Source organism: Amphiura filiformis, chromosome 9 (assembly GCF_039555335.1).
Source record: "Amphiura filiformis chromosome 9, Afil_fr2py, whole genome shotgun sequence".
NCBI classification, from domain to species: Eukaryota; Metazoa; Echinodermata; class Ophiuroidea; order Amphilepidida; family Amphiuridae; genus Amphiura; species Amphiura filiformis.
This window is the reverse complement of record NC_092636.1, coordinates 33,670,511-33,693,173: the sequence shown is the minus strand read 5'-3', so window position 1 is coordinate 33,693,173 and position 22,663 is coordinate 33,670,511. Positions and strand designations below refer to the sequence as shown.

The window sequence follows — 22,663 nt, the reverse complement described above, 5'->3', positions numbered from 1 at the left end:
TCAGGCTGGCATTACAAATATCATGCAAAAAGTAGTAATTCGAAGAAAAATTGAGGGTGCAAATCACATTATGGCTTTAATTGCAATTCTTTGTTTATACTTTTTATTATCATAATTATTAAGTTTAACCTTTATGTAAAAATAAAAAGCTCATTGCATGGCATCAGATAGTGCGCACTCAAAATCTGGAAGTCTTGCTGATGAAAATATAGGCCTTCTCAACCTGAAATCTTGACAACAAATTATCAAAAAAATACAATTTAAAGGACAAATTATACGGTCGTAAATAGCGTCCTCTGTTTTACATTAAGGTTGCTGTTGGACAGTTGGGCAATACATTAAGGGGGTACTACACCCCTGCCAAATTTTGTGCCTATTTTTGCATTTTTCTCAAAAATTATAGCACATTGGGGACAACCAAGATATGTATATTATAGGGGCAAGGACTACAACTACTACTGCACTAGAAATTTTATTCCAGCACAGTCAACAGTAGTGGAGTTACAGTCGAAAATGAGGGAAAACCAATATTTGATCAATAAATCAATAACTACTTGCTTTGAGTTGCTGAATTTTCAGTACAGTACTTGTAGTCCTTGCCCTAAAATATACATATCTTATTTGTCACCAATGTGCTATAATTTTGAGAAAATGCAAAAATAGGCACATAATTGGCCAGGGGTGTAGTACCCCCTTAAGGTTACTGTTGACCATGTTACATTACGGTTAGGGTAGTTAGGGTTAGTGGGTTACTAGTGCATGGGTTAGGGTTAGTGGGTTAGGGCTAGAGGGTTAGTGGGTTAGGATTGTCAGTTTAACTGAACCAAATTCATTTTGTTTTTCGCACTAGGGTTTGTGCAGCCAGTTAACCCAGGGTGAATTCCCCAAACGGGCAGCGTGACAGGCTTGTCCCTTTACTTTTGGTTGTCCAAAAATGATACATCCTCTTTATGTGCTATGGGTGTGTTCACTTAGAACGTACAGGTTAACCTATGCTTTTGGGAACCGGGAACCCAAAATAATTTCAACTTTAATGGTCTACAAAACACGTGATGTCAACTTAAATAAATTGTCTACCAGTACGTGACGGTGATGAGCAAACATTTCAGTGACATAGGCCTATAGTTAGTCTTTTTTGTCAGGGGTTCGCACTGTTTTGCCACGAAGCATATTGAGAATGCGTTCCATCGCTGTACCCTCTGTGCTTTATAAAACTGCATGCCCAGGCGTTTAGTCCGACGAATAGGACCTCAATTTAAAGTCACAGATAATTTATAATATTGCTCAATAAAAATGAACCGCGAAAGTCCGCCACCGCGAAACCCGAGGAAAAATCGGGTTTTGCGGTTTGGTTGATTTTCGCGGTTCATCTTTATTGAGCAATATTATATGGTCTGTTGCTACAAAAAAAAAATCAGGTCCTACTCGTGGTAGGCCTACTATCATCTCACTTGCCAAAATTTGCACCTCCATGGGTGAGTGTAAAGGGTAGGCCTATCGGGCACGCGAATCTTCCAGAACCTTGAATTGTACACACTTTTGGTTATTTATACGATTCTGGTATCAAACATTACAGACTTGCGTGAAAACAGTCCTTTTGATTCTTCTTTCGGTCTTGACAGACGTACTCCTTCGTGTTTGCACGGTGTTTTCGTCTTTCCTGTGCACTCACAAACAAGTGATCAAAACCGATTAGTGCGCCCTCCATTTTTCAACCAACTGCTTAATTGCATTAAGGGCGCATTACACCAAATCACTGCGCGAAAGGTGCAATGGTGATGAGTTCCCAAAAAGTATGGCTACTGGAGACAATGTGGTGTCCTTAGGGACCATGTTCTTCGTGAGGTTGGCATGTTCTGATTTAAATGAAAGATGCTAACCTATTAATGACTAAAATAGATATGAAATTATACAAATCTGTCCTGTCCGAATTATTGCTAACGGAACAAGTTTTAATGCTAGTTTTGGTGTTAAAATAGCGGCGTCGGTTTTCAACATTTTTTAATAAAAAAACTGAATCTATAAAGTTCACCAAAATTGAAGCTAAAATAAAATTTCAGTCCTTAAATAATGCAGGGATGGCGTAAAAAAGTTAAAAATATTGTCACGCGTGGTAGAAAATGCCACTTAAATGGAGAAGTTATTTGGCTGTCTACGCCCTTAACTACGATTTGAGCACAGACAATTATAGTCATGAAAGTCGTGATTTCAGATTTATACATGTAATTCGGAACTCAGGCTATGAAAGACATACTATGGAATAAATCATAGGGTCAATACTTCCGGTCAGTAGCCTCAAATTGAACAATGTGTGAAATGCACAATTGATACCGAATGAATAATTTTGATAATTAAAAGAAATTACACCATTTCAACAAGTCAATCTCTTTTTATATGCAAAGCTGGCTATTGTACAAAAACGATAGTAATAAATGTGAACTGATATCTTTCAAGTTGATGGCTTTAATTGAAAAAAAATGGAAGAAATCATACATTCGTTTGTTTAACAAGTCGGTCTATATGCGGACACGCGCTTGGGCATGTGGGTCCTGCTAAAATGCTAAAGCCGGCCAACCTTAACAGCTTACAAGCATGGATGCCTGTATGAAGCTGTATGAAGAGAAAAGAGAGAAACATTCTCTTGATTTACAAGATTTAGCCAAAAGAGGTAATGATCAACCCCTCCTTTGACCATGCTTTGACTTCTGACTTTCGTTTTCCGAAACTGAGGCCTCCGGATATTTAAACGTACGAATGTCCTACGATACCAGGTATCACGGTGATGATAGGTCCCTTCTCATCACATACACAGACACATCTTTCACGCGAAACCATTTTCTAGATATCCGCACTGAAAAGATCCATTGTCCACATCTTTCAAGAACACATTTTGATCTCACTGACTGTTAAACCCGCATACGATTCCTTGCTTAAGGGTACGCAGGTCTTCATATGCAATTCTCATTTACTACCAGTGGCATTAACAGGTCACGTGCCCTCAAGACATGGTTGTTAGTTGCCCGCCCGATTCATGTCACTTTAGACACTTTAGATTTGAGGCTTCATTCTTCGATAATGAACACAGGTATTACCAACTGAATGACAGTATCAGTCAGTGTTTCGCCAAAGACCCGAAGGGCCGTTTTCTTGAAAATCGGCTAGCATAAGCTAGAATTATTTTCTTGTCTTTATTGAAGAAACATTTCGACTGTCTTATCTTTAATTATAAATAATGAAGGAACTCTAGTGAAAAAAAGAAAGAAAACAAACATATTAGAAACATGAACATACAAACTAAAACACTGACGCATAAAGGGCTAGTCCCATTGGCCTCTGAATCTTGTCTGTCCACATCCACAAGCTTCCACAGATCTTGGAATTTCGAGATCTGTGGTCTGTTTCAACTTCATCGGACGGGGATATTCCCTAATTACGTGGGCGTGGCCAAATAACAACTAATAGATGCATAATTTAGTGCATGTCAGCATGTGTGTTCCTTAACCGGTTTGATATTTTATAAAACGTACACAATGCAAATATATTTAAGCATTTGGTAAGAAAGGAATTTGATTAAAATAATCGGCGCAGTTCATGTATATACAGTGTACACTACAATACCTTTTATAGTTTGTTGAACACAAAATTATGTGTCAGTGTAAATAAGCATCATTCCTAAATAAATTTATAGACATTAAAAGTCTACTTTAGAGTCAATTCTATTTCCATGGTTCTACCAAGCTTGCTATCAAATTGATACAAGTCTCTTTACGACAAGTTCAAAATCAATTATCATGCCACAATGGGTCCGGGGTTAAATAGCAGGGCTTTCCTTGGTAGCCTATCAGCATGATCAGCGTTCCTATGGACAATTTCTTATAGAAGCGCGTGCCTCGACATAGTGCACAGAGGCACCATTTGAACTCTAGCTCTGAATGGAGTAACATGTTGGTGCTATATAAAAATATGATGCCTTTTAAAAACCAAAGTGCCTTTTTCTAATTTGATGGAATATCTTTAAATAATGATTGGATGATGGAGATGGTATATCATCATTCGAGATATTACTCACGTTCCGTTCTTTGGAATCTTCTTTTGTTCCAGGTCTCAAGCTTCTGGATGTCTTGTCCAACCTGAGGTAAGTAAGATCATTATTTTGTACTCATTGTATTTTGCACCAACTTCTAAGAAAACAGTATTTATTCATGTTTTAGAATAGAGGAATTTAAAATAACGAAATATCATGATTAGTTTACATACCTATTTCTGAAGTCCATTGGTGTGACGTGCTGGTGATGGGGTGATGTGTGGATGTGGCGGATGGGTACGGGTCCGGGGTACGGGTGATGTCACATGTGTATTTTGTAGGATGATTGTGTGTAGGGTGTATGGGGTTGGTAGGGCAGTTGGGTGTGATGGGAGTGTTTGTTTCAGCATAGACCCTGGAAGATCAAGTACAAGGGGGTGTGTTGGTGGTTCAGAGGGGGGGGGGGGGGGTGCGTGGGTATGACAGTCAAACCAGGTCTCCGATAAAACATGGACACCAACATCTCACATACCTAAAAATACCCCCCCCCAAAAAAAAAAACCCTAAAATTGCGTTAAGGCCTGGCAAAGTCGATTTTGAGTTTCCCGTCACATAATTTTTGAAAACAAGTGAGGTAACTTTTTCATTATTCATTATTCATTATTTTTGTGACTTTCATTATATGACCAAGCGCGAGTGTAAAACGTGTTGTTATTTACCGCTCACTCACTCAAAGAAGTTTAGCCCTTGAGTGAGATTTAAAAGTACCTGTATAAACTTACTAAGAGGCTGCAAGGTCAAAATATATAGTAATGCAATTCTTTTGAACTTATTTATTATAATTTTTTTGCGATTTAAGTACGTAATTATCCAGTTCTAGCCTGCAGTGACAGGATTGGTCTTCCAGTAAATAATGTGGAGAAGGGCTGCAGCATCAACATTTACCATGCAAGTCATTTTCTTGTTGGGAACCGGGTCTACATGATCTAGGCTATAATAGGGCTGCTAGGAATCTGCAGTTGCGTTATTTGCGATTTCTTTCTTCTTTTTTTTGCGATTTTTTACAATTTTTTAGTGGGTTTGGAGAGTCCCTGGACCTAACGCAAAGTGCTGCAATCGTTCATGATCGATTTAAAAAATTGGGGAAAAAAATTACCAAAAAATTACAATTTTGTATCCAAAAGGGGCAGATTTGTAACTTGTGTTCACTTCAGAATCTATTAAAGATATAGAAATGTATACAAAACCAATGCATTTTTAGATCTTGAATAGACAATGCAGTGAACACAAGTTTCAAATCTGCCCCTTTTGGATACAAAATTGTAATTTTTTGGTAATTTTTTTTTTTCAATTTTTTTTAAAATCAATCATGAATGATTGCATCACTTGGCGTCAGGTCCTAATCCGCAAAAAAGAAATCGCAAAAAAAAAAAAATTTTTTTTTTTTTTTTTTTTTTAATTTTATTATTTTATTTTTTTGAATATCACAATAATGAATTCAAGTGCGGCCGCGAAAATGAAGTGCGGGCGGGCGACGGGAAACTCAAAATCGACTTTGCCAGGCCTAAAGTGATTCCTTCTCTATGGTTATAGGTTCAATCCCTGATTGACTAGGTACTGTAAAATCGATTGATGTCAACAATTTGATAGTTATAACTAATGTCCGTGGTTCAGGTTTTGTGTTTCGGTCCTCAGTTGACCTACTTATGTGCAGCGTAACAATTTATTCACTACAATTTTGTTTTCGTTTTAGCCAAAAAAAAAAAAAAGACCGTGAGACATCATCAACGAATTATTCTAAACATTCAAAGATGTTTTTATGACCTATTCTGATTCTATGCTTGAGTCATATGGGAGTAATGTTTCTAATATTTTCATTCTTTCATTTTGTTTTGAATTCCCCGTGAGAAGAAAATGTCATAATTGTCTGGCGTCTTCAATATGGGCCTAAAATGTTTCCCATCTTATATAATTTATTGTTTATGTTAGCATTATTTTGCACAAAGCTATTTTGTAACGCATCGAGATCAAGGCATAATGTATGTTGACGATATACTTATAATTAAGTAGCACTATATATACCTGTTTGTAAAGTGATAAAACTCATGAATAAAAACTCGATCTTTTTTTTTTTTTTACCAATAACCAAATTTGATTGGACTCTTAAAGACACCTGAAAATGCTGGAAGAAAAACCCTTAAGGCTCTTCTACGACAATCGGAAACGTTGTATCCACCCCAGTTCTATAGCAACAAGTTGAAGTTCAAAGGTAGCTCACTTCATAGCTTTTACTATACTATGTATACTATAGCAATGTCAATTTCGACTCCATTCTGGTATATTTCGTGTGACTACCTCATTTTTGTATCAAAAGTTGTCTATTTTTGTTGACAATGAGTGACCTTAGTGTGACTTTGTACTATAGTGTCTGTAAAATACGATGGAGTTCATATTCCATCAACGTCACTTCGCCGAATAACTCAATTAACAAAAAGTCATTAAGAATAGGCTCTAAGCAAAGAACGTTAATCAATGCATCGGTTGCATTTTCTCGACAAATATTGTATTTTGTCGTTCAAAGACGTGTTAAAGTTCAAAGTTGGTAGATTTAACAATAATTTGTATAGAATTATTTACATTGGGCATACGCCATGAACTAATGTGGTCTCATTTATAATGTCATGATCATTGGTACCGGCTTTTGAAAAAAAAACCATATTCAGCAAATGATTCCCGAAAAGTTAACCTGAAGTTTATGGTGAATAAGTTTTTGTACCCAACGCATTCAAAGGTTTTTCTAATGTTCTATGGGTGTACAAACATAGATGTCACCATAAATTGGTATGCAATTATCGGAACAACCCATTTATAGTCCGAAAAGGGTTCAAGTTAGGGTTTATAGGGCATTTTAGGTTATGGTTAGGGGGATGGTTATATGGTTAGGATTAGCATCGTGTTAGGGCTATGCATGGTTAGATTAGGGTTAGGGTTAGGATTAGGATTGTGTCAGGGTTGTGTTTTGGGTTAGGGTTGGGGTTATGTTTAGGGTTAGGATTAGGCTTATAAGTTAGGGTTAAGGTGACGTTTAAGCTAGGATTAGAGTCACGGATTAGGGTGTATAACTTTGTTATTGGGCTTTCGGACTAATTACCCTTCGGACTATCGACTAATCATATGGGATATGTCGAAACAGAACCCTTTCGCTGGAATTGATAAATATCCATTGCAAATGCATCAACACATATTTATTTCAACTATTTTGCAGTTATTGCTCCACTAACATGTTAAAACAAAACAAAATTTCATTAATATTATTCCGGGCTCTACTTTCTATACATCACGTATCTGTAATCAATGTATCAGTTGCATTTTTTCTGGACAGATTTCACCCAATAACTCAATTAACAAAAAAAAAAAAAAAAAAAAAGGATAGTGTTTCAGCAAAAATAAAAAGGTGTTTTTAAAATGTACCAAACAACAGTGTAATCCATGGCAAAAAACAAAATTTGTAATTAACTTGTCCTTGTTCAAAACAGTATAACAATTGGAATTTTTCCGTTGATATTATTTTTTAACTCTAATAAATATGAATTTTAGTCAATTAATTTTGGATTTATTAGTACCTTGAACTTAAGTAATCAACAGGTAAACAGGTGAATGACTCCTATTTCTACCAAGTGCTGTGAGATGTGTATTTCTACATACCATTGTAATGATGTATGGAAGGATTCCTCACACTCTAAAAAATATTTTACTCAACACTGAATAAAAAGGTCACAGCTCAACAGTTGAGTAAAAAATTACTCAACATTGAGCTTATTTAGGTCACGACTCAACAAATGAGTAAAAATTACTCAAATTTGAGTAATTTTTACTCATTTGACATTGAGTAATTTTTACTAATTTGTTGAGTTGTGACCTAAATGAGCTCAATATAGAGTTATTATTTACTCAACTATTGAGCTGTGACCTTTTTACTCAAGTGTTGAGTAAAATATTTTTGCAGTGCATTAACAGCAGTCGTTGAAAACAAACGATCAAACAAATAAATAAACAAACAAACAAATAAGCAAACATACAATAAACAAACATAGCCTTTACCAGGCTCAACTACTTTTAATTTTTTGTGTGAAGAGGATTCGATTGGATAAATATTCTAATTCAAAATCAAAGCAAACAAACAGCAAAACAAATATGCAAAATAAATATTTTTGTCACTTCTTACAATGAAGGTTTGTAAAAAGTGAGTATAAACAACAAGATTAAGGGGGTACTACACCCCTCGATAAGTGTGTGTCTATTTTTGCATTTTTCTCAAAAACTAATAACACAGTGGTAACAAAAATTATGTATATTATTGGGGCAAGGAATCCAATTACTACACTGGAATTTCAGTGACCCAAGACAAGCGGTTTGTTATTTATGATAAGAAATAAGGTACCGCTAGGATGTACCTCATTTCCTATCTTATATACTGAACCGCTTGTCTTGAGTCACTGAAATTTCAGTGTAGTAATTGGATTTCTTGCCCCAATAATATACATAACTTTTGTTACCAGTGTGTTATTATTTTTTGAGAAAAATGCAAAAATAGTCACAAATTGACCACAGGAGTGTAGTACCCCCTTAACTTAATGTCGCGAAGAATTTTAACCCTAAAATGACTAATACCTGCGGTTATTGAAAAGATTCATCTTGAACCCATCGGTAAATAATATCTATTCATCATATGCTTTATGACAATTTGTCCCGGCAATTTGTTTTTGAGATACCATAGTGTTTCAATTCAATACACGTACGAATTGTTCTATTGAATGAAATAAGAAGGTCGAATTAATTACACGTAATTGCAATCCGATTATCCCCCTTTGGATTACATGGGCTTAACTTGTTGACAATTTTTCACCCAGAACTTGTTTGTTTCAGCTTAAAATTCCGATGAAATGTGTTTGAAAAGGACCCTGCATCATTCTGACAGGTTCAAAGGTACAAAAGGACTGGATATTTGTATGGATTACACTCAGCGTTAGTTTAATGCCAATGTTTGAGTCATTAATCTCAATGAAATAATAATTTACGTAGGATTATCATGATATATCATGTTTATTAACTCAAACTTTGTACAGGTCATAAAAACATGAAACATATAATGATGACAAAAAGGGGAGCTGACTTAAAATTGTATGCGGATAGGTGTAATAAATTCGTAGAGTGAAAACATACAATTTTTGCACCTATATACACTCTAAGAAATGACGGTTCTAAAGATGTGTTATGCTATGCTATGCTATGCTATGCTATCCTATGCTATGCTATGCTATGTTATGCTATGCTATCCTATGCTATCCTATCCTATGCAATCCTATGCTATCCTATCCTATGCTATCCCATCCCAGCCTATGCTATCCCATCCCATGCTATCCCATGCCATCCTATCCCATCCCATGCTATCCCATCCCATGCTATGCATGCTATCCCATGCTATGCCATCACATCACATCCAATGCTATCCCATCCCATGCCATGCTATCCCATCCCATGCCATGCCATCCCATCCCATGCATGCCATGCCATCCCATGCCATGCCATCCCATCCCATGCCATCCCATCCCATGCCATCCCATCCCATGCCATCCCATGCCATCCCATCCCATCCCATAACCATGCCATCCCATGCCATCACATCCCATACCATCCCATCCCATGCCATCCCATCCCATCCCATCCCATCCCATCCCATCCCATCCCATGCCATGCCATGCCATGCCATCCCATGCCATGCCATGCTATGCATGCCATGCATGCTATCCCATCACATCCCATCCCATGCCATTCATGCCATCCCATCCCATGCCATCCCATGCCATGCCATCCCATCCTTTCCTATCCCATGCCATCTTATCCCATATGCCATCCCATCCCATCCCATCCCATGTTATCCCATCCCATGCCATGCCATGCCATCCCATGCTATCCCATCCCATCCCATCCCATCCCATGCTATCCCATTCATGCTATCCCATCCCATGCCATATGCTATGCTATCCCATGCTATATGCTATGCTATCCCATGCTATGCTATCCCATGCTATGCTATCCCATCCTATACCATCATATCCTCTGCTATACTATCCTATCCTATCCTATCCTATCCTATCCTATCATATGCTATGCTATGCTATGCTATCCTATCATATGCTATGCTATATGCTATGCTATCCTATGCTATGCTATCCTATGCTATATCCTATCCTATACTATCATATCCTCTGCTATGCTATCCTATCCTATGCTATGCTATGCTATCCTATCCTATCCTATCCTATCATATCCTATGCTATCCTGTCCTATATATCCTTGCTTTTCCAATACCCTGCCCTCTCCTCTCCTCTCTTGTATTTTCCACCCCTCTGCTCTGGCACCGGGCTCTTCCCACGAATCCCATCTCTCTCTTCCTCTCCCATCCTGTCCTGTCTTAACCTAAGCCATCACATCTGATCCTATCCCACCCCACCATTCTCTATAGTAATATCTTCTTTACATCTGTCCTAGTTACACTTCCCTGGTCATAATAGAGAACCTCCAAGACGCTCGTATATAACGTCATTGTTACAAAACATGTTTACTTCCCGATTCGAAATAATTTATTTTCTTGTTTTTATGGCAGATGCAATCACAGGTGTTGAATTTTGATTTTGATGGAGTTCTTAATCTTGAAGACAAATTTGACAAATTACTAACGTCGCGCAAACTCACAGTAATATTTCTGAACTTTTAAAATGGTGTCGGATATTCCTTTCATACAACCCGATTAAACGAAGAAGTAACAATAGCAGCTAGAAAAAAATCACTCCAGCTCTATAGTCGCTGTAGAAGTTGGCGATTCACCAGGGTTCGGTTTTTGCCGGCAAAAACCTGTTTTTGCCGGCAAAGTGGCAAAACCTGGCAAAAACTGTTTTTGCCTGGTTTAAACCGGCAAAATGGCAAAAATGGCAAAAACTCACATATAGTCACTCAAATATTAACAAGTGGCACAGAAAGCTCATAAACAGTAACACACAACTTTTAATGAATCATTCAACATATTTTTTGTCTCGTCAAGTCCTTGAAATGAAAAAGTTTTGAATTTGATACATTCCACATTTCGGTTAAATGCACTTGAGCAATGAAAACGCATGCCTTTAATTTCTTAATATATTGCTTATAATTACAAAATCTGGCCTTGTTACACTCAGGAACTTATTTTTGTAACTTAATAATTTGTTTTGAGATGAAAAAACTGAACTATAAATCACTTTTTTAGTTTTTGCCATTTTTGCCGGCAAAAACTGGCAAAAACTGTTTTTGCCAAGTGGTTAAAACCGCGGTTAAAACCGCGGTTTTTTCCACCTGCGGCAAAAACCTGCGAACCCTGCGATTCACTTTTGGCAAATGAAGTGGATTGTTCTTTCTAAATTATAAAATGCAACAATAAAACGATCCTGTTCATTGGTCAAATCTTGATCGCTGGTCCTTTTGATAATGACACGATTTCTTGTGTTTTATCTACCAGCAACAACTTAACAAGAATGTTAACCTTCTGGCTACTTTTGTTTTATTCGGATTTCACCAACAAACAATGCCATATTAAATCCCACTTAATTCCTACAAATTTTCATTATTTTGTTGCTTTTTCGCCACATTGTGCCATTTTAATAGCAATTTTGTTAGGAATTTATCGCTAACAATTATTCTCAAGTCACCTACTTTTAATGGTCATTCTTTTTAAGTAAAATTTGTAATGCATGGAATCCATTTGTACATGTTTAAAAGCAGAGGCGTATTCAAATGGGATTGTCCATCAACGTCAAGATTATTAATTATTTGGAGAAAATGAATTGTTTTGTATAATCCGGGATATGGTTTAATGGTTTGTACTAGAGCTGTATCAAAGTTGCTTAGCAAGCACTCCAATCAGCAACAGAACAAATTTACTGCTTGACGAAGTTGTCTTCTAATGGTGTAACTTTTGTAAAAGGAAAAACGCACGTTGGATAATTTTACCATGGATTATTGTAGACCTATGGATCCGACGTAAGTAAATGTTTTAAATGATCATAGAATAAATATATGATTAATTTCATTTGTTCATGTATTATTCCGAGGTCTTTGTAGTCTCAAGTCATTTTCAAAATGTATCTTCTTTTTCATGCAACCGGCTGTTTCATTTTGACAGTAAATGACACTGTTTATATAAAACTAAGGGTTTTAAATGAGCATGATAAAGCGAGATTTATCGGCACATTTTTCCAATACCTAATTTGCAGTTGTGTGGATACCTATTTAATGCTTCATTAAATCGTTGGCGTGAACATGATGGTGATGAATTCAAACCACATTTAAGTCATTAAGTTACATGATGCACACTACAGGTCTAGACCCTTGTTTTTCGGTCATGCACTTTATGTCATTTGGTATAAATTTGCAAGATTTCTGAACTTGATTGAGTTCATGCAAGATTTTTGCAGGGTACTTATGAATTTCTTCGTTCATGGATGAGTTTGGATGTTTTGATAGAGGTTTGCCAAATATGTGTGGTTTTTAACGAATTGAGTGATGCGTGAAACATAACATTTGAACATGTTGAATACCGAGACATGCTATAAATGACAAATTTCATGTCACTTTCATCATAACTTTTGAATTCAGTAGATGAGAACATTTGATTGCATTATGCATTGTTTTGACGTTCTCATCACTTCTTCATCAGTTCATCTGCGCATGTCATGCAGATTTAAAACAAGATTTTATGAACCATGTTAAAGTTAAAATAAAGCCCAATGTTCGTATCTGGGTCATGCTGGTTTTCGCTCTGATAAAATTTTCTAACTCAAAAAAAAGATAAAAAATCTTCTTTGAGCATGGTCAGTCTCCAAAATGCGAAATTGAATAGGTCATTTTGGATTTTCTTTATAAGTCTTTATAATGGATGGCTCCGGAAGTATGTTTTCTCAGGGGTGGGCAAATTGATATAAATATTGCTTGTATTGTGTCGTACGGTCGTACCTGACACGGATAATGAGATATTTTAGTGGTTTAATGAATAATTAGAACAGGACTACTTGTGTGTAATTGAAGACATCGTTTGGCCACTCTTGTTCCGCTTGATCACAATGTAAGCAAACTTCACCAGATGGAGTTTGTCTAGCCGGTGGCTGACCTTAAGTTGACCGACAAAACTGACCATGGACTTGGAAAGAAAATCTTCATGATCCACCTGGCTTGAGCTTGAGTAGGCCTAACTAATCATTCTAATTGGAGGGAGCTTTGGGCTTTTGGTCCTTAAAGTCGATCCCCTTTTAGTATAATCATCATAGACAATATTATTATGGATACACACACATTTCTCTTCTTTAAAATAATACAACACTATATATTACCACCAGAATGAAGTATTGCGTCACTTTGTATGATAGTTAATGGGTAATAAGAAGAAACTACTGGGAACCCATTGAATTCTTGTGTGATTAGTCTCCTTTCCAGCCGTAGTGTAGGGTATGCATAAATCGTTGATCCCGGAGTTTTATGAAACTTTCAATAACTTGCAAATGATTAATGTGGGATTTTCTTATATATAAAACAAAGGAATACTATGAGAAAACAGTTTTTATTCTTTTTACCCACAAGTTTGCCATTTCCACATACTTTCTGAAATTCTGATAATAACAGCAAAGTCAGCATGTGCATTTTCGTACTGATGCATCAAATGATCTATGGATGTATGCACTTCCCAGTGCTGTGGCTTCTATTCAGTGCACTGATTTTGACTGATGTGGTTTATACATAGATAAAATGTTAATTAATACTATATATATTATAATGATACAAGTTAGGAAGCTCTTTGTAACTACATTTCTGGGTCATGGTGCTTTCTTTCTGCTATCTTTGTAATGACAGAAACGGAATGGCAAAAATTATAGACCAACTTGGCGTGCAAAGAAATGAGGTTAATAGAAAATACCACACGTTTTATACGACCCATAGGTTAATGGTCATGGATTTATGTCCCAATTCACATAGTTGATATTTTGGTTAGTATTGCATTGTGTTTTCCAAATAATGCTTCGGAAATGAATTCTTTGTCAAATTGTTGCAACAAAAGATCATTTTTCTCCAGGGATCCAATTTGTCAGACACATCGGGGGAATAACCTGACCAGAATTTATGACGCGTGGCGCAAACATTTTCATTTTATAAATTGTTTAAAATGAAGTAAAGGTGTTCATGTTCATGATTATCATGTTCAAGAAAAGATTGGCTTCATGCTCCCGCCTTTTTTGGCAACTAACTCAAGTTTTCGACTTGGCGACAATAATATTGTCAAGTTTTTACATATGTCAAACAGGTGTTATTGCAACATTGATAATATTTTGTAAACTTATCAAAGTTTATCATTTTCAAATGGGAATATGAAAATTGATTCAAAATGCTTAAAATTGGTTCTCTACGAGCACGTTTTCAACTGATGACACCATGTCACGACACCGATTGTCTGGTCATGAAATCTACAAAAACGATGATAAAATGCAAGCATAGATGTGGTTTTATAGTTCTATTATTAGTGTCAAACGTTCAATGCCATGACTGATGTATTTTGTAGATGGAGGGGACTACACCCGGGACTACAACACTTCTTTTGTTGCTATGTGTTGCCATTAGGTAAAGTTGAGTGAACATTTATACCAGCATTCAATCACGTCCATCCTGTCTGAATGCTTTATCGATCACAATGAAAGAAACCATTTGATGGATGGCGAAATGTCTACAAATGGCACACCAGGGCATGCTTAAGGGCTCTGCACGAGACTACTGCAATACGATGATTAAAATATCAGATTGCATGACCATTTGTGTCAAAAAAAGTGAAATCCTTCTGTCAGATCACCATCATAATTAATGTTAGGGATGTTGGTACTTATTTGAAACGGGTTTTTTTCGGTCGAACTATTTGACGAACATGCCGAATTTCGGAACATACACTTATTATGAAGCTAAAATCGAATGTATTGAGCTTTTAGTTTTAAATTTTAGTAGACGCGGTTTACTTTCACCAGGGAAGTTTCACACACACAAAAATGTTTCAAAATGCTGACAGAACTTTTAATATCATGCTTGAAATGTTATCAACCAAGTATTTAAACAGGTGAGCTCAAACAACCAATCATTATACTGTGTGGTACACATGTTACATTATGTTTAATGTCAATGTTCATTTTTCAATGCTTCTACGGTCCATGATATTTATTACCCTTGAAGAATGTATCGATGATAGTATGACTTCAGATCAGTCATGCAAGATTGCTATTTGGAGTCAATGGTCATGGTATGAAAACTATTCCCATATCATTGCCTATATTCTGATATTAGCCAACCAAATCGGAAATCATATTCACAACCAAAATTGAATACAGTATGCCATAGTTCAGCAACCCCCCCAGGCCCCCCCATCCAAAAAATTAAAATGTAACCTTTAAAAATCAGTTGTGAAGTAAATGACTGTTTGTACCCAACATAATCAAATGTCATTCTGAACTTGGGGTTCAAGAACTACGTTTGGGGTGCCGGTTTTGACAGCTTTATTTATATAGACCTGGCTGGTGAAATTACGTGCAGACTACATTTTTCATTCCATTGTTTTAGATTTTGGTTACCATGGTAATCTATAGCAAGTACTGCATTTTCAAACTTTGCCCACTAGTGTAGACGAAAAAACAACAACTTTGCCCATTTAATAGTGAAATGAAAAAAAAATTGCCTTACTGATGAGTAAAAAATAATCCCTACCCAACTCTGTATAAAGGTATACATTAAAATTGAAAAAAGACAAGTGAGAAAATAATCCGCCTGACCCTAACTCCCTAACCTCCCCCTCCCCGATAATATCTAATGGTGTGTCCCCAACATATTTACATATATTTTACAGCTTTCACCCCTTGTCTTTTGTGGCATACAAAGTACACAAAAAAAGTACACAAAGGCTTGAAACCCTTAGGAACTTCTTTGAAACTTCAGTAACTTTCAGAACGCCTGTAATAACTTGACCTACTTTAATCTGCTACTTAAAGATCGTTTTTAATAGTGCATTATGAACTCCGTGCTCCTCTTCTATTGTTGAACAAATTCAATCAAATTACATTGTGCCCTTTGCCACTAGTATAATTCTTATGGATTGAAATCAACGATGAAAGCTATCCATTTTGTACATCCAAAATCTTGTTCTTAAGGGGGTACTACACCCTTCGATAAATTTGTGACTATGTTTGCACTTTTCTCAAAAACTAATAACACACTGGAAACAAAAGTTATGTATTTTATAGGGGCAAGGAATCCAGTTTACTACACTGGAATTTCAGTGACCCAAGACAAGCGGTTCGTTATTTATGATAAGAAATGAGGTACCGCTAGGGTGTACCTTATTTCCTATCATATATACTGAACCGCTTGTCTTGAGTCACTGAAATTTCAGTAAAGTAATTGGATTCCTTGCTCCAACAATATACATAACTTTTGTTACCAGTGTGTTTTTAGTTTTTGAGAAAAATACAACAAATTTCACAAATTTACCACAGGGGTGTAGTACCCCCTTAAGTCATGAATAAGAATTGTCAACTTATTTCACTATTCAATCTGCTGCTATTGAAATATTTGAAGGAAAAAGATTCTGTTAAAATGCACGTCATTGACGCTGTTGTAAACACAATTTTCTTCAATATGCACAACGGATTTATTAAACTTGCACGTTTGCTCTAGAACATGAAGCAAAGTTTGACATTCATTCTTAAAATGATGATAAATTAAGAGAATTGTTTATAATGCAAATTTAACATTGACGTTGTGGTTTCAAAATGTATGCATATGCCGCGGTTTCTTAGTACTCGTGGCACTTGCGTTAATACCACAATATACAAATTTGATCGAGGAATTAGGAAACCTAATTCGCGATTTTACCTGGAATTTTGACACTGAAAGCAGGAAACGTAAACATGATAAATGGTTAGGCTAAATATGCTATTAAAATTAGCCATCTTCTAAAAAATGGAAAGTGTTATGATTGACGTTAACAGTGTCAGTATCAACTTGGAATAACTAGGCCGACCCGTCACCCTGCTCTTTTTAATACCGGAAAGATACATCATGTATTTGGTGCAATTGGTGTTCTCTCTTTTACGACGACGGCCACTAAATTTTTCATTTTGGCACAACATACTTTTCTTGACCGTCTGATGGAAAATAATACTGTGAAATGTTTTTTTATGAACCAAATAAATAAGAAGTAATAACTAGAGGCAAATGGTGGTCGTAGACCACAAACCTAGCTGGGGCATGTTGGTGTTGTGGAGGTATCTGACCCCTGCAAAATGTTCCAAAAATGTTCCCCTGTCATGAGGTTTGTTGTCACCGAGTTTTGAGTCCTGTACTCCTCACAGATGTCCAGAAAATGCAATTCTAAGATTTGACCCAGATGACCTTTGACCAGACCCCTGCAAGATGTTCCATAATTCACCCCTGGTCATGAGTTGTCACCGAGTTTGAGCCCTGTACCTCTTACAGATGTCCAGATAACGCAATTCTAAGATTTGGCCCCAGAACTTCGTGATGTCTTTTGAGCTGACCCGTGCAAAATGTTCCAATATGTTCCCCAGGTCAATTGCAAATCCACAGTAGGGTTGCAAATATACCATATGTCACTCGGAGTGCGACAATTTGTACAGATAAATTTATCACAGGTATTTTTTTTTTTGTTCTTTATGACCAGAGGAAAAGTTTGACATATCGCACGACTCTGTGGGATATTTGGATAAAAAAGATAGAGGGTTTGGTGCATAAAGTACAAAAAAGTGACTATATCTCATTAACCAATGATCCTACAGAGATGTGACCACTGACTTTTTTGTTCCTTATGACCAGAGGAAAAGTTTGACATATCGCACAACTCTGTGGAATATTTGGTTAAAAAGATAGAGGGTTAAGTACACAAAGTACAAAAAGTCACTATATCTCATTAACCAATGATCCTACAGAGATGTGACCACTGACTTTTTCGTTCTTTGTGACCAGAGGAAAAGTTCGACATATCGCACGACTCTGTGGGATATTTGGTTAAAAAGATAGAGGGTTAAGTACACAAAGTACAAAAAAGTGACTATATCTCATTAACCAATGATCCTACAGCGACGGTGACCACTGACTTTTTCGTTCTTTATGACCAGAGGAAAAGTTTGACATATCGCACGACTCTGTGGGATATTTGGTTAAAAAGATAGAGGGTTTGGTGCATAAAGTACAAAAAGTGACTATATCTCATTAACCAATGATCCTACAGAGATGTGACCACTGACTTTTTTGTTCCTTATGACCATAGGAAAATTTTGACATATCGCACAACTCTGTGGGATATTTGGTTAAAAAGATAGAGGGTTTGGTGCATAAAGTACAAAAACATGTGCAATTTCACTTAGTTGCCAGCGGAAGAAAACGGGAAGATTACAGTGGTTTGTTGCCAGCGGAAGAACCCGAACGATTACAATACCTAGCTGGGGGGTGTAAACCCCCCAGCTAGGTAAAAATCATGGCCATTAAATTCAAAGGCAAGTTCAACTACAAATACAACCCGCAAGGTCAAAAATCATACTTAAAACATTAAAAAGTTTACCAACACTTATCGTAGGCATCTTTATGTGATGAAGATCTTTCAACATGAAACCATTTCAGTGTTGTCCTTTTCACATATGGGACTATAACGCGAGTGATTTATCCGGAATAAAAGTTGAACTTCAAAGTACACATGACATGAATATGTTTCACATAAAAGACACTTTACTTTTTATCTTTATCATCCCAGTTGAGGAAAGGGCAATTGTGACTTTGACGACTCCTCCAAGATACACTCTCGAGCTCCGTCTTTCAGCTTGCTTTATACCCACAGTCCCACACGGTTGCCCATGGCCGGATTTACCTTTTTGGGGGGCCCTGGGCCAGATCAAAATTTGGAGGCCTCCCAAATCACTGTGAGGAAGGAATGTGAACTCAAGTTTTGGTTTAGGTAGGCTATAATAAGATCGATAGTGGTGGCGAGAGCATTTACAATTGAGAGGAAAACGAGCATATAGATTTTACAAGGGCATTTGCGCGCGAATTTTCAATATCAGACTATTCCAGCCCATAATGAAGTTGAATCTTGCTATATAGGCCTAATGGGCCAGTTCGCGCGTAGCGCGCAAATTTGGCAATTTTACCCTATTTGGGCCAAAAACAGAATCTAAAAAGGAAGATGAACAGGGCAATTTTGAGGTCCCCCAGGGCCCGGGCCCATCTGGCCCAATGGTAAATCCGGCCCTGCGGTTGCCATTTTACATGCATTTTGTTTTACATTTTCATACACAATAACTAAACAAACACTCATGTACCTTTTCGTTTTAAGAAAAAAAAGTTCATATTCTCCCAAATCCGTTACAAAGACCCCACTTTGAAAACTTAAGGTGTGGAATACTAGTTTATAATTATAGGGGAAACCACCCCTAGGACTAAAGTATGTCATGCAACTTCCCTGAAACATGTGAAAATAAAGGAATGACATTGACAAAATATAGTGCTTCCCTAATAAAGTATAGCTATTAAAGTAAGTACAGGTATATCCTTAAGGTGGTACTACACCCCGTAAATTTTGTGACTAATTTTGCATTGTTCTAAAAAATAACTACACACTGCACTGGTATAAACAAAGTTATGTATATTATAGGGGCAATGAATCCAATTACTTCACTGAAATTTCAGTGATTTAAGACAATTGGTTATAATTATGTTAAGAAATGAGGTACATTCTAGCTAGCGGTACCTCTTTTCTTATCATAAATAACGTACCGCTTGTCTTGAGTCACTGAAATTCCAATGTAGTAACTGGATTCCTTGCCCCTATAATATACATAACTTTTGTTACCAGTGTGTTATTATTTTTTGAGAAAAATGCAAAAATAGTCACACATTTATCAAGGGGTGTAGTACCACCTTAAAACAGCCTAAATCCTAATATATCTGTGTGGTTCTTTATAATTCGAGTTGTAGATGATTTATCTGGCAATTTGTAAGTGCTTACAACAAATTGATTTTACCAAGATCTATGGTTTCACAGTCCACATCTAATTTGTATCACAATTTCCCACCAACCCAATTATATTGCACTTTTTAAGTTGACTTTTTAGTCAAGTTATATATAGTGTTAGCGGATTATCTAGCCTTACAACCTGAGGTGTTTTAAGCTTAATCTTTAACAATTACCGCGCCTTCAAGTTTAACATCAAAATGAAGTGCAAATTTGATTTTCAATCGTTGCCATAACAACCACGTACTTTTAAAGCTTTTTTGACTGAAAGGAAATAGATTGGAAAATTCTACATTGTAAATTATTGCCCGCCTTTTGTATGCTGCACCACTATCATGGCTATCATAAGCTATTCAAAGTTTTGCTTCATGGAGCCATTTTGTACAAATTGATTGTATTCTGTGGCGGCTAAATTATGGTATCGTCAGTCGGGCGTTAGTATGTAATTTTCAGATAATATTGATAATTAAACAGATTTAATTTTAAGGACTACAAGAGCGACTTAATGGCGTCATTATGCACTGTTAAAAAACCAAAAACGTCACTTAATCGAACTCAATAGAATTAGATTTACCTAATTGTACAATATTTTGTACAATACTTAGCAACAAATTGTTAATTTTGTGAACACGATCACGACGTTATTGTTTGAACAATGGTTAAATGATTTAAAGATTGATTATAAGGTTAAGCATATCACGTATACTATATTTTGAGGAAGTTCAATTGAATTTTTGTCAACTGCAAGAGAAGCCACATCATGAATTTTTCTTCGAACATTGTTGAATGCATATGTGGTATATGAAAGTAACTTAAAGCTCTTTTATAAACGGCAATTTATTATCCGCGCGGGGGTGTGCTTGCTTGTTGACAAATAAAAGGTATAAATTATTTCATCAATATCATGTTTTCTCTTTCGTCGTGCTCGTAATACTGTATCACATACCACAATTTACGGAGCAGGTAATGTTTACCAGATAGATGCATTCGAAAAAAATCATGACAGCCATATAAAATCCTTGATGCATGCGGTCAAATATCATTATGAGCGTTATTTTCCCTGAACCAAGAAGGCAAGTTATTGCAAAAGAAGACGATTATAAGATTTGTTATAAACAGAGACAATTTGTAAGCAAATGTGTTTATTATTTGTGAAACATGCAAGATTAGTAAGAAACAAAAGTCCCGTAGGCCACGGCTTTTCATCAATGTTAACAATCACCATTACTGGTACCTTCCAAGGTTCTGTAAACTCAAAACTTTGTCTGTTTCTCCTTTCTCTGCTTTTTAATTTGTTTTTGCTAATTTTTCCAAGCGATTAATCTCCCAAATCGCTGTTACTTTTTTCGCCAATTATGCTATTGACACGGTTTATAGCGCCAAACAAGCTGGTGTGACCTTAATGATATTTGAGCGTTAGGAAATGGCATTGGATTTGGAAGTGGGAACAACCCGACAACGAGCGATAAATAATTTGCAAGTTTTAGATGGTATGTGTAAATAAACTTGTACTTGTATCGGGTTCAGAGCAAAGAACATGATGCATGAGATGCAAGTTCAAGCGAGAAGTTGATCTTCAAAAAAAAAAAAATAGAAGTGTCTTGTACACGGAAATACCAAAACTAGGGCACACGATTCGCAAGCCATTTTAATTGTTTTCATAAAAGCAACGCGTTGATAAATTAGAACATATTTAGCAACGCGTTGCTTTCGAAAACAACGTGTTGCTTTGGGCCTCCCACATACATGTTAAAAGCAGTGTATTATCGCAGTAAGTATTATATGGCCCCAATGGCTTGCGGTATACGAGGGTCATTCAAAAAGTTTATACCTCCGCCCTTATATCTGAACTTCTATAGAAGCAAACAGCAGTGGCGTAGCTAGGGGTGGTCAGGGTGGGCGACTCGCCCACCCTGGAAAAATCTGGGGGGAAAAAGAGAAAGGAAAGGGGGAAAGAAAGAAAAAAAGAAGGGAAAAAGAAAGGAAAGAAGGGGAAAAGAAAGGAAAGAAGGAAAAAAGAAAGAAGAGGAAAGGGGAAATGAAAAAAACAAAAGGGAAGCCTAAGAGGGATGGGGGAAGGAATAGGAAAGGGGGATAAAAGAGGGAAAAAGAGGAAAAAGAACAGCAACTTGCATGTTTATTGTGGGGAAGCAATTCATGCACAGGGGGAAGGAGTGTAAGAAAGGGGAAGAAATTGAAGAATATGAAGAAGGACAGGGAATTTAAGGAAGTGAATTGAGGGGAAGTAATTTAAGTGAGTGTAATAGAAGTGGGACGGAATGAGAGAAAGGGGGAAGAAATTGAAAAATGTAAAGAATTCAAGAAAGAGAACGAAGGGTAGAAGGGGGAAATAATTTAGTGAATGTAATTAATGAATGAAACAACTTGTTAAATCCACTCAAGAATATCAGTATTGTTTTCATTGTAAATTCATTTTTGTTTCCTTTCAGATATCAAAACTTTACATTTTTTACATGGCAAAATGTTCACATAAAAACGTT

General features: G+C 36.5%; 1 protein-coding gene across 1 annotated transcript in view; it reads left to right on the top strand.

Moving 5' to 3' along the window:
• LOC140160901 (uncharacterized) overlaps window positions 1-22,663 on the top strand; it is a 115,385-nt gene that overhangs the window by 64,989 nt on the left and 27,733 nt on the right. The window contains 1 exon segment of the mRNA XM_072184236.1: window positions 4,102-4,135. Coding sequence (XP_072040337.1) covers window positions 4,102-4,135 — 34 coding nt within the window.